We start from the raw sequence: 13,316 nt of genomic DNA, 5'->3' as shown, positions 1-13,316 counted from the left end.
AAGCCGGTACATGATATCCAAAGCTGGGAATAGTCCTAGAGTATGTTTTCTTTAGAAAGCAGCCATAGCCAATGTAGAAAAGCCTGCACTAAGGAAGTGAAAGGGTTATTCCGCCGTGGGGGAAGGGCAGTAAAAGACTTTTCCCTCAGCCCTGCAGTGACATCACTGGTTCTATCTAGCATATTATTGGGAATTATATTACATTACATTATATATATATATATATATATATATATATATATATATATATATATATATATATATTATAACTATATTATATAAAAGAAGAAAAAAAGAGTGAGAGTTTGGGTTTGCTACCTTTATCTCTCATTTCTTTACCTTAAGGCCCCTTCCACACTGGGGCGGTGCGGGCGTCGGCGGTAAAACGGTGGTATTTTTACTTACGCTTTACCGCCGTTATAGCGGTTTTAACTCCCGCTAGCGGCCGAAAAAGGGTTAAAATTGCCCGCAAAGCACGCTGCAGTGGCGCTTTGCCAGCGGTATAGCTGCGCTGCCCCATTGAATTCGATGGGTAGGAGCGGTGAATACACCGCTCCAAAGATGCTGCTATCAGGACTTTTTTTACCGTCCTGCTAGCGCACCGCTCCAGTGTGAAAGCCCTCCGGCTTTCATACTGGAGTGAAAGGAGACGCTTTTTTCAGCCGCTATACAGGCGCTATTTTTAGCGCTGTAGCGCCTGAAAAAACGTGTCAGTGTGAAAGGGGCCTTAATACATCGATCCCACAATCATTGGTGTTTACTGGCACTCTATACCCCCCACACCTCTCAACTTTTAAACAAATGATCCCATCATCATAGGTGGTCAGCGGCTCTTTAAAGGAAAAGGGATTAAAAATCAGTTAAAATCAAGACGTTACTACCTTTGCCTGTGGCTCTTGTTCAGTAGTTGTTTAATGTTTAACATTAGTTGTAGTTATGGTCAATGACTTTGTGTGATGTCTGGTTACAAGAATTTATTACTAAATATTGTCTTTTTCTATCTTTACAGATTTAGTGGCCGACAACTTTTTGAGATTTGAGAAATTTGAGGTTTAGCAGGCGTTTGGTAAACGTTTGGGAAACGTATTCATTGTCTTAAAGAGCATCCGATTTTATTTGGAGTTTTCAGAGACAAATTTCAAGATGAGCTATTCAGTAAGTATCTATATATTTTTTCACTATTCTTATATGACTTCACACTCACAACTGCACATACACAAAGGAGAACAAAGGCTCTTGACATTATTGACCTAATATGGTCAGACTTTTTCGCTACATTTTCACTTCCTGTGAAGAACGCATTTCCTGTCCCTGGGTGACTATACTCACTCCTCCACTGTATCTATGTAAGAACTCATTGCTGCCACCCAGGCAGGACTACAAACATGTCTGCCTTTGTTTATTCCAATTACATGGGAGATGGGAAAATTAGCAGTTTACAGAAAAAAAATTAATTTGATAATGCTGTCTATTCACAGCATTTTTTGACAGGTCAGCGGGTACTTTCTGTACTTGCTGAAAATCATGAAAAATGAAAACTAAAGCAGCCATCACATCTAAGGACTATCTAACTTCAACATATTAAATGTTTGTTCTTGACTTTAATTGTCCTTTAAAATTCTATGTGAAGACGTTTATAATTTTTGTATAGAGTGGTGAGAATTTAGACACTGTGTTGAGTTGTTATTGTTATCTGTATTGCCGCTTAGGAGTGGTAATTTAAAAAATTCTGAGCAATTGGGGAGGTAAAGTCTTAAAATGGGGACACCCAATCCTGTGACAATTAAGATAGAAATTACATTCATTTTAGAGAGATTTTCTCAAATTTCCCGTTGCATCTCTAGGACAAGAAGTGATGAGAAATCTCCTGATCACAGGAAAAAAAGAAAAACTCCATAGGGGTTTTAACTCTTCCCTATACTATCTAAAATTATAACAAAAGGTTGTGGCTCAGCATACACTTTAAGAAAACTGTATACAGCGAGGAACGATGCCAAACATAGTCAGAAATAGAATATGAGTTTACATTCACCTCATGTAATGCAGATCAAATATGAACATTTTTTTCAGAAACTTCACAATCATATAATAAACCATACAAAACAAAATCCAAATGAATGCCAATGTTACGCAACTTTTAAATATGAATTTAGGCTGATCTTCTTCTTTTCATTCATAGGGAAAAATGAACACCATCAACTATAGGAGAGTTGATGAGGCGAGCAAATGGGATAAAGTAAGGAGTGTAAAGGAGAAGTGGTTGGAAGAAGAACGCAAGAGAGAGGAGGCTAAAGAGAAACAGAGAAAAGCAGAGGCGAGGGCGAAAGAGCAGAAGAGAAAGGAAAAGGAGGAACAGAGAAGGAAGGAACAATTCAGAGAGGAGGAGGAGAGAAAATGGGAAATCAAAAAAATAGAAGAAAAGAAGCTGCTGGAAGCAGTTCGCAAGAGGGATGAAGCCAATTGGAGAAAAGCAGAGGAGGAGAGAGAAAAACAAAAGAGAGAGGAAAAAGAGGAACAGCAAAGGGAGGAAAAATGCAGAGAGGAGGAGAAGAGAAAATGGGAAAACAAAAAAAGAGAAGAGAAGAAGCTGCTGGAAGCAGTTCGCAAGGGGGAGGAAGCCAATTGGATAAAAGCAGAAGAGAAGATCGATGAACAGAAGAGAAAGGATAAGGAGGAACAGGGAAAGGAGGAAAAACTCATTAATGAGGAGGCGAAAAAATGGAAAAACAGAATAGGAGCAGAAAAGAAGCAGCTTGAAGGGGATCGCATGTACGAAGAAGCTACTTGGAGAAAAGCAGAAGAGATAAGAAAAGAACAGAAGAGAAAGGAAGAAGAGGAACAAAGAAGGATGGCAAAAATCAGAGATGAGGAGCAGCGCAAATGGGAACAGAAAAAAAGAGAAGAAAGGAAGCATCTGGATGATGATCGCAAGAGGGAGGAAGCTCAATGGAAAAAAGCAGAGGAGAGGAGAAAAGAACAGACGAGAAAGGATAAAGAGGAACTGAGAAGGAAGGAAAAATTCAGAGATGAGGAGCAGCGCAAATGGGACAAGAAAAAAAGAGATGAGAAGAAGCAGCTGGAAGAAGATTTTGAGAGGGAGGAAGCCAATTTGAGGAAGACAAGAGAAAAACAGAAGAGAAAGGAAGAGGAGAAACAGAGAAGGGAGGAAAAATTAAAAGCTGAGGAGGCGGAAATATGGGAAAACAGAAAAAGAGAAGAGAAGATGCAAAGACTAGAGCAGGAGAGGCTGCAAGAAAATTACAAGAGGGAAGAAGCTGAATGGAAAAAAGCAGAGGAGAATAGAGAAAAACAGAAGACAAGGGAAGAAGAAGATCAGAGAAGGCTGGACAGAATCATAAATGGGGAGGCAAGAAAATGGGAAAACACAAAAGAAGAAGAGGTGAAGCTGCTGGAAGAATATCGCAAGAAAGAGGAGTCTAAATGCAGAAAAGCAGAGGAGAAGAGAGAAGGAAGGAAGAAAGAGAAAGAAAGGGAACAGATAACAATGGACAGACTCAGAGATAAGCAGACGCAAAGATGGGAAAACAGAAAAACAGAAGAGGAGAACAGGCTGGAAGAAGATCGCAAGAGAGAGGAGGCTAAATGGAGAAAAGCAGAGGAAAAGAGAGAAGAACAGAAGAGAAGGGAAGAAGAGGAAAAGAAAATCTTGGACGAACTCAGAGATAAGCAGACACAAATATGGGAAGACAGAAAAGCAAAAGAGAAGAAGCAGCTGGAAGAAGACCGCAAGAGAGAGGAGGCTAAATGGAGAAAAGATGAGGAGAAGCGAGAAGAACGAAAGAGACAGGAAAAAGAGGAACAGAGAAGGATGGACAAATTCAGAGCTGAGCAGGTGAGAAAATGGGAAAACAGAAAAGCAGCACAGGAGAAGCAGCTGGAAGAAGATCGCAAGAGAGAGGAGGATAAATGTAAAAGAGCAGAGGAGAGGAGAGAAAAACTGAAAAGATGGGAAAGAGAGGTACAGAAAAGGGAGGACAAATTGAAAGAGGAAGAGGCAAAAAGAAGGGATAAAAAATTAAGAGAACAGTGGATGCAGCAGAAAGAAGATCGCATGAGAGAAGAGGCTAGAAGAAGGGGGCTGATGAAAAAAAGAGATGATTAATGTGAAGAGAATGAGGGGGTTGATAGTTGAAGGAGAGGGAGAGTGGGGGGAAAGTAAGAGGGAAAAAGATAGAAAGAGAGGGAGAAAGGAAGGTCTCTCTCCTTCTTACCTGGGGCATGGGGGAGGAGAGGAGTGAGAGAGGGGGACATGCTCATAGGCGTGAGAGACCCCCTTTCCCCCCTCTCTTTCTATCTCCCCCCTTACCTAAGAGAGAGGGGGCTAAATGGAGAAAAGAAGAGGAGAAGCGAGAAGAACAAAGGAGAAGGGAAGAAGAGCCGAGAAGAAGGGGGCTGAAGAAAAAAGAGATGAAAAAAGAGATGAGTAATGTGAAGAGAATGAGGGGGGTAATAGTTGGAGGAGAGGGAAAGAGTGGGGGGAAAGTAAGGGGGAAAAAGATAGAAACAGAGGGAGAAAGGAAGGTCTCTCTCCTTCATACCTGGGGAATGGGGGAGGAGGCTAAATGGAGAAAAGAAGAGGAGAAGCGAGAAGAACGAAGAGAAGGGAAAAAATGGAACAGAGAAGGATGAAGATCGCATGAGAGAAGAGGCTATATGGAGCAGAGCAGGGCTCTGGGCGGCACAGTGGTGTAGTGGTTAGCACTGTCATCTAGCAGTAAGAAGGGTCGCTGGTTCAAATCCCAACCACGACACTACCTGCCTGGAGTTTGCATGTTCTCCCTGTGCCTGCGTGGGTTTCCTCCGGGTACTCCGGTTTCCTCCCACAAACCAAAGACATGCAGGTAGGTTAATTGGCTTTAATTTAATTGGCTTTTAATTGGCTTAATTGGTGTCTTTATTCAACTTTAATAACTATGAAACTACGAGAGAAGAATAGAATACAATAAAAAATATTGTACAATCCAATATACCGAATTCTTTTTTGATGCAAGCGAGAGTTCCCAGCATTACAACCAATCTGAAGATGCAACATGTGTACTTAAAACAGTTTCTACATATTTAGGTTACAGATAACATTACAGAGTCCATTGAAAATATAGGTGTTAAGATGGGAAAAGAAACAGAGGGGGCAAAGTTAGAAAAGAGAAAAGCAGAGGTGGGGGGGTTCGTTAGCCGAGGTGAGAGGTGGCGCCAGAATTTGCCTCCTGTGCCATGAAATTATAGCTGGTTATTGGCCATTTATGGCCCTCGGAGGTTAATTCCCTCATCTGAGTAAATAAAGAGGTTCCAGATAGCCCAGGTAGACAAGTATTTCTCGTGTTTATGTTATGCAGTAAGTACCAAGTCTTCTAGCTTACTGCATTCCTCCACCTTACGGATCCAATCTGCCACTGTCGGCGGGCTCTGCTGTTTCCAACGAAGCAGTATACATGCCTTCGCTGCATTCAAAAGATGGCGAATCAGTGATTTCTTGTATTTTTTGATCTGTATTTTTGACAGGTGTAAGAGGAAGAAGGCTGCGTTATCTGGTATTAAATAATCCGTAAATCTTTGGGTAAAGTTCCTAACTGTTCTCCAAAAATTCTAGAGTTCAGAGCAGGACCAAAAGATGTGAAGCATTGTGCCCTCCTCCTGCTCGCACTGCCAACAGCGGTCCGAAGTGTTGGGGAAGCATTTGTGCAACCTGGAAGGCGTGAGGTACCACCTCGTCCAGATTTTATAGTTAGTCTCCTGTGTTTTTGTGCAAATTGACGTTTTGACCGCACAGCTTACGATTTTCTGTTTTGGGTTTCCAAAAATTTGCAACCAAGCTCGCCCTCCCATCCAGCCAGACCGAGTAGATAAGGTTGTGTGGGTGGCGAGTTAATCAGCGAGTACATTTTGGACAGGATTCTTGCCAGTGGCTCAGTACCTGTGCAATACTCTTCAAAAGTGGTTAGTGGACGGGCAAAGTCCTGCGGGTCTGAGATCGACTGAAGGAAGTGGTGTAACTGCACCACTTTCCAGAAGGGTAGTCGGTAGGTGCCTACCCCCTCAGTCAGTTCTGGTAAGGTGAGCCAACGTCCCGCTATTACAAACTTAGCGACATGGTCCAACCCTGCGCACCTCAACCCACCAAACTCAGAGGACTGAAGGCCTGGTGTAAGATCAGAATGTCCCAGAATTGGGTAGAGCGGAGAGTTGTGCGAAGTGAGGGACGACTGCACAGCCGTCTGTCTACTGTGACGTAGTGTGGTACCCATGAGTGGATGTGTTTTCAGTCTTGAGGGGAGAGAGGCGAAGCACCATAACGCTCCCTTTAATGGGATGTTTGTCTGAGCTTGCTCAATCTGCACCCATAGTTTAGTCCCTCTATTTCGTCTCCAGTCTAGCAAGCGTCCTATGTGTGTGGCCTGAAAGTATTGTTTAATGTCCGGTACTCCCAAGCCTCCCTGCTGTTTGGCAATGACATCTGTACCCTATTTAAGTGTGTTTTTTTGTTGGCCCAGATAAAGCGTGAAAAAAGGGCATGGACCTGCTTAAAGATAGAGTGTGGTATATGAATGGGAAGGGCTTGGAGGAGATAGAGGATTTTGGGTAAGATACACATTTTCAGGAGGTTACATCTGCCGAACCACGAGTGCAGCCCTCTATTCCAGTTTTCTAATAGGGTGTGGGCCTTGGTCAAGATACGGGGGAAGTTGAGCTCATATCTACTGGAATATGGTTCCTAAGTATTTTAGTGCTACAGCTGTTCACCTGAAACGAAAGTGGACTTGCATTGAACGCATTACTGAAGGGGCGATGGCTATTCCCATGGCTGCTGATTTTGAAAAATTTATATTTAGATTTGATAGCGCACCATAGGCATCAAATTCTTTAAGAAGATTTGGGAGGGAGATCCTAGGATTGGTCAAAGAAAACAGCAGGTCGTCGGCATAAGCCGAGATTTTACAATGAATGCCACCTAGGGAGAGGCCCTGAATATCAGGGTTCAGGCGTATTTTGCATAGAAAAGGCTCTAGTGAGAGCGCAAATAGGAGGGGGGACAACGGGCACCCCTGCCTTGTTCCATTCATGATAGGGAAAGGAGCTGAGAGGAGGCCATTGCTTTCACCTGCGCCGTGGGGTTAGAATAGATACTGTTGATCCAATTGAGCATCCTGTCTCCCAGGTCTATATGACGGAGCACTGCAAGCATGAACTTCCAGTTCACCCTGTCAAACACTTTCTCAGCGTCGGTGCTCAGAAATACGCAGGGAGAGCCCTCAGTGCTGGCAACATGGAGGAGGTTTAAAACTTTAATGGTATTGTCTCAAGCCTCCCTGGTGGGTATGAAACCCACCTGTCTAGATGGATTAAAGACTGGAGATGATTTGCCAGCCTGGAAGACAGGATCTTGGTGTACAATTTTAAGTCTGTGTTGAACAGAGATATGGGTCTATAGCTTCCGCACAGGGTGGGATCCTTATCCTCTTTGGGGGATCAAGGAAATGTGGGCTTTTAACATGTCTCTGGGAAGGATTGCTTCTGTCCCAATTGAATTAAAGAACGCTACCATTCGTGGGCCTATAATGGGAAGGAAGATTTTGTAGTAATGAATGGTATATCCATCTGGGCCCAGGGCTTTCCCTAATTTCATGGAACTGATGGTCGTCTGCAGCTCTTCTAAGTTTATGGGTGTAAGCAGAATACAATTTTGGGACTTTAAATGAAGCGAGCATCAAAGACGTGCCCGCCTCCATCCCTATCAAAATATTAAAAATGGGGGGAGGGGGGAGAAGGGAAGAAAGTGGGACTTTAGATGAAGCACACAGCAAGTAAACAAGTTGGTCAAGCGACTAGAAAGTTATATTTATTCATATTTCATAATCCATAATCCACCATAAAACATTTTGGGCATCAAGCCTCTAAAAAAACATTTTGGGCATCAAACCTCTATAAGGTGGATCTTGGATAAGCATACAATGTATAGAAAATGTATCCCAATCCGACAGACCTTAACATTTGAAAAAAGCAGCAATGATCATTAATGCATATAGTACACTTTCATAATTTCATAATAAATTATATTGAATACAAATAAAATCAAATGATGTCTTATTGTTCCATGATTAAAGTAGAAATAAAAAATGATAAAAGCTTGACGCGTTTCGCGGCACGACAACCGCTCATCAGGAGCAAAATCATGGAGTAAATCTAAAATAAAATAAAAAAATGAATTAAAAAAAATGAACAAAAAATAATAAAAAATAAAATAACAGAGATTGAGTAAGAAATATAAGAGGAAAAAAAGTATAATTTTATAGTTAATGAGGGCTATGCATCCAACTCACGTCTGCACCCACACACCAGCAGAATAGCATCGGAGATCGCCACAACATCGCAGAGCACAACTCCCGGTCACCACAAAGGCCAGCATGGGCGATACCCACCACAGGCACCTCCAAAGTGAAAATTTGCATGTGTGAAGTGAAGTGTGAATGAAAATCCCAAAGGGGAGCCTAAGCGAGAAAAATGTAAAATAAAAATATATTAATAATGTGTGTCAAAGTGGTGAGAAAAAAAAAATTAACATTTAAGTGTACCTATAGCCAAAAAATGGGCCATGAAAAAGTGAACATGATCCGTCACGTAGAGCAGGTGCACCGACTTTGTCCTGCCCCCAGCACCACGCTGACCGAGACAATACCGACGAGAGGAATGCTTTCACCTGGGCGGCTCAGCCGTCCGGCGATTAGCGCCAGTCCATCTCCCCAGTGTGTCCAAGCCAAGCGATTATGAAATATGAATAAATATAACTTTCTAGTCGCTTGACCAACTTGTTTACTTGCTGTGTGCTTCATCTAAAGTCCCACTTTCTTCCCTTCTCCCCCCTCCCCCCATTTTTAAGGTTATGGGTGTCTCTAGCTCATCTCTAACATCTGTAGGGGGGGTTGGCATTTGGGAGCCTGCTACATAGTCGTCAACATCTGATTGAGCGGGTTGACCTCGCGGTAAATTATATAACAGCATAAAAGTCGCCAAATACATTTGAAATCTGTTGTGGGAGGGTAGCCTTCTGGCCATTCGGGCTGGTAATATGAGGGATATAGGCAACTTGTTTTAGTTCCCTGACAGCTCTAGCCAACGTTTTCCCACATTTGTCCCCAGACTCATACACGAGTTGGCGGCAATGTTGTATGGCCGCTTTGGCCTTGAAATGCAGTAGGTCTGTGGTGTGTTTACGGATTGTCCCAAGCTCTAACTCTAGGGCCTGGGAGGGTGCATGCTTGTGTCATGCCTCTGTAGTCGATAAAGAAGCCAAGAGTTTTGAAAGCTGTGCTGATCGTTCTCTTTTTATTCTTGCTCCATGGCTGATTAAGAGTCCCCTCAGGACTGCCTTGTGGGCTTCCCATAGGGAGCCTGGGTTACAGTCTGGTGCATCATTCTCCTGGAAGAATAATGTAGTAATGCCTCGTACACACGATCAAACAATTCGGTGGAAAAGTCCAGCGGACAATCCGCCCGTGTGTAGGCTCCGTCCGACTTTTTTTTACCCAAAAGTCCGCGCTCGCATTTTGGCGGACAGTACGGCCCTGTGTGCACCAGGCCGCCGTACTTTTGAAATGAACTGACTTTTCCCGCCCGGAGAAAAGTCCGCTCATTTTGAGCGTGGCTCCAGGTAGCCGGGGCCAGTTAAGGAAGCGTCGCTGGACCCGTCACCTGGTATGGACTTAAAGGGGAATCCCTACGCAGAAAGATCGGTGTGGGGGTCCCCCCTAGGTCCATATCAGACCCTTATCTGAGCACGCTACCCGGCCAGCCAGGAAAGGGGGTGGGGACAAGCGAGCGCCCCCCTCCTGAGCCGTGCCGTGCCCTCAACATGGGGGGTGCCCTGGGGAAGGTGGGGCCGCGCGCCCCCCCACCCCACCCCAAAGCACCTTGTCCCCATGTTGATGAGGACAAGGGCCTCTTCCCGACAACCCTGGCCGTTGGATGTCGGGGTCTGCGGGCGGGGGGCTTATCGGAATCGGGAAGCCCCCTTTAATAAGGGGCCACCAGATCCCGGCCCCCTATGTGAATGAGTATGGGGTACAATGTACCCCTACCCATTCACCTGTGGAAAAAAAATAAAAAAAACACAACACACAAGTTGAGTATTAGTTACTTCCTTCAAGATTTCAGGTACTTGGAGGAGACTCTCATTCAGCCGCCAGAACCGTGAGTTGGCCTTCTGTCTCCCAGTAAGGGTATAGGTCAAGGATACAGGAGCATGGTCTGACCATGTAATATGGCCTATGGAGGAGTTAGTTACTGAGTGTAGTTGATTGTGGGGTATCAAGAAGTAATCAATTATGGAGTAGAGTTTGTGAGTATGCGAATAGTATGTGTAATCCCGTTCACCCGAGTGTTGCAGGCGCTATGCTTTCGCTGGGACGGGGGTATTGACGAGAGGCCCGTGGAAGTATCTGATGTGAGGATCAGGGGCATGTTAAAATCTCCACCCAAAATCAACTGGCTCGACGTAAAATCACTCAGCTTGTTAAGAATGTGTGTGATAAAAGTGCCCTGGTGTTCATTGGGCGCAAATTCCATTGCTAGGGTCATTTGGACGTCCCCGACAATCCCCTTAAGGAACATGTATCAGCCTTCCGGGTCTCCTAGTACTGCCTGACACCTCCACGGGAGTTTACTAGAGATTAGAATGGATACCCCTTTAGTTTTGGCCATTGAGTTGGTAGAGTGGTATGCGATGGGGAAGAATCTGTTTTTGAGAAGTGGGTATTTATCATGTTGAAAGTGAGTTTCCTGAATAAAGGCTACGTCTGTCTGGGACTTCCAAAGGTCATTCATAAGCATGCGCCTTTTTTCTGGGATGTTCAGGCCCTTGGCATTAAGCGAAACTATTTTCATAGAATCCATCACCTCGGCTGTGCAAGGGAGGGGGGAGAGATCAAGAAGGAAGAGGGGAGCACGGGAATGAGGTTAGATGAGACAGACAGGAGTTGAGGAAAGGAAAACGACTAGGACAAGAAAGGGGCCCAAGGAAAAGTTACAAGGTAGGGCCACTCTCCTGTGTGTGGAAAAGTAGTAGTGGTGGAGGTCCCAAGTATAGGACCCGACGTTCTATATAGACAAATTAAAACTTGAACTGACACACTACCCTCCAGATCCTGGGGGTGTGCATAGGCCTATTTGGGGGTAAGGTAGGACTGTAACCGAGAGAGAGGAGGGGCCCCAGCCTCCCCACCCACCCGAACTCAAAGCTTGAAACTTCCATGGTCAAAGAGGAAAAATAACAATAACATGGAGCCGTCAAGAGATACCCTAACAGATACCCCACATTAGGCACTCAACCCTGGCAAGGCAATTCTTTTCAAAAAAGCAGAAACAAAAGTATAAGAACCCCTCTGGCCACCAACCTCCATCTTATTAACATTTCACCAATAGATTACCTCCCCACTGGTGCTATTTGTAGAACATGTCCCCCAATGCTCTCGGTCCACCAGATGGGTCTAAGCATATCAGTCAGGCTGCCCCCCTAACCAGAAAGTCATGAAGGCGGGGGGACTCCGTGAGGGATCCCCCTTGTCCTCCACCGGTATGCTCTGTATAGCAGGGATCAAAAGTGGCGTACCGGTCCGGAGTTGGAGCCATTCCAGGCAATCTCAGATGCAAATAGGTCGGCCGCTTGGGCATATGTCCACCCCGAACCCCACTCCCACCGCCCCAGGTGGGCAATAAACTAGCACATAGACCCCCGCCCCCACAAGCAATGCCGGGAGGAGGAGGGGGTGGAGTACAGCAGGAGGTAACAGTCGGCCCCCAACCCGAACACTGCCGTACAGGTGACACCTCTTATCAACATCCCACCCACCCACCAGCCCAAGTCAAAGTTAAACTCTGACCCATCTATATAGGCAAGCCCCGGGGAGTAGCAGTGGTGTGAGGGGAAGCGCATGAATGTCACGCTAGCTGAGGCTCCTGTAACAGAGACTCACAGTTGCCTAGGAGGGGCTTGATCCGCCCCATCTATATCCAGGTGTACACAGCCCAGAGGGAGGGAACTCCAGCCCCCCCAGGGATGGCCGGGGTCAAACCCAATGATCAATAGGGAGGCCTACGGCTCCCCCTAACCCAAGCTGTCCCCGGATGGCCGATATTCAGATGAAAAAAAAAGGGGGGCCACAAGTCAGCGGGGGAACCATAAGTCAAGCCGCTAGGTCCTGGTGTGCAGAATCCGCTCGGCAGCTTCCGGGGCTGTTCAAGTCAAGGGTATACCCTTCACCTGCAGAGCGACTGGGGAGGAACCAAAAGTATGAGTTCAAGGCCAGGGGAAAGATGCATAGCATGTACTTACGCTTCACGGGCATCCTCTGGGAATGCTGTGCGTGAGCGCCGACAACTTCGCGGAGGTCTGGGAGGCAATCCCCCGCTCACGCTAGCGCTGTTCCTGCGACCCTGGAAGCCGGGAATGTAACCAAGCCAGTTAGGGATCTCTATAGGCTCAGCCCCCATAAATGCAAAGAGAGCTGGCAGTGACTCTGGCAAGCGAAGAGTAAAGGAATGTTGATCCCGCCGGAAGGTGACCGATAGGGGGAAACCCCAACGGTAAGTGATGTTTCGTCTCCTCACCAGATCCAAGAGGGGTTTCAGCATTGCTCTGCACTGTAACTTGCCCTGGATATGTCAGGCAGGATCTTTAGCTATGCTCCATCCAACTCCAGGTCTTGGACATCCCACGCCTTCCGCGCCACAATCTCCTTGTGGGTGTAGTGATGTAGTCTACAAATCACATCCCGCGGTCTGGCTGGGTCCTCCGACCTGGGTCCCAGTGCAGGATGGATCCTGTCGAATGCAAGTCGGCCCTGTAGCTTGTCTCCCGCCACTCTGCGGAAGATAACCGCCACCGTTGCCTCAAGATCCACCTTTCCCGTAGCCTCCGGGAGGCCGCGGAGCCACAGGTTATTCCTGTGGCTTCTGTCCTCCATCTCTTCCAGGTGTAGTTGCATGTCCACTGTTCTCTCGGTCTGGAAACGGTGATGTGCCTCTAGCTCCGAGACTCTGCGGTTGTCAGAAACCATGAATCAGACTGAGACAGAAGTACAATTAAATCACACTTGTTTATTAATAAAAATAAAAAGGTAAATAGAAAAAGCGTGGTCAACATAACCATAGTCCAGTAACCAGATCGGGTAGTCAGCCAGGCCAGAAGTCAGGGATCCAAGTAGAGCAACAGGAAGCAGGATAAGGAGCCAGAAGGGATGTCAGCAAGTGAGTCTTTAGACAAACCGCAGGAGATGGTTTCGAGTGATGTGACCAAGGCGAAGGCA

The 13,316-nt window shown here is 45.7% G+C and overlaps 1 protein-coding gene across 1 annotated transcript; it reads left to right on the top strand.

The window, feature by feature from the left end:
- Window positions 1-1,013: 1,013 nt before the first annotated feature.
- LOC143962821 (uncharacterized) lies at window positions 1,014-4,154 on the top strand. The gene is made up of 2 exons (XM_077472297.1): window positions 1,014-1,155; window positions 2,180-4,154. Exons 1-2 carry the CDS (start codon window positions 1,144-1,146, stop codon window positions 4,121-4,123), a joined length of 1,956 nt encoding a protein of 651 aa, XP_077328423.1. The 5' UTR covers window positions 1,014-1,143; the 3' UTR covers window positions 4,124-4,154.
- Window positions 4,155-13,316: the final 9,162 nt, after the last annotated feature.

This window comes from Lithobates pipiens, unplaced genomic scaffold, assembly GCF_037356315.1.
Source record: "Lithobates pipiens isolate NorthernLeopardFrog02 unplaced genomic scaffold, aLitPip1_a1.2 Scaffold_8, whole genome shotgun sequence".
Classification (NCBI taxonomy): domain Eukaryota; kingdom Metazoa; phylum Chordata; class Amphibia; order Anura; family Ranidae; genus Lithobates; species Lithobates pipiens.
The sequence above is the reverse complement of the archived record's forward strand: the minus strand, read 5'-3'. Positions and strand labels throughout refer to the sequence as shown.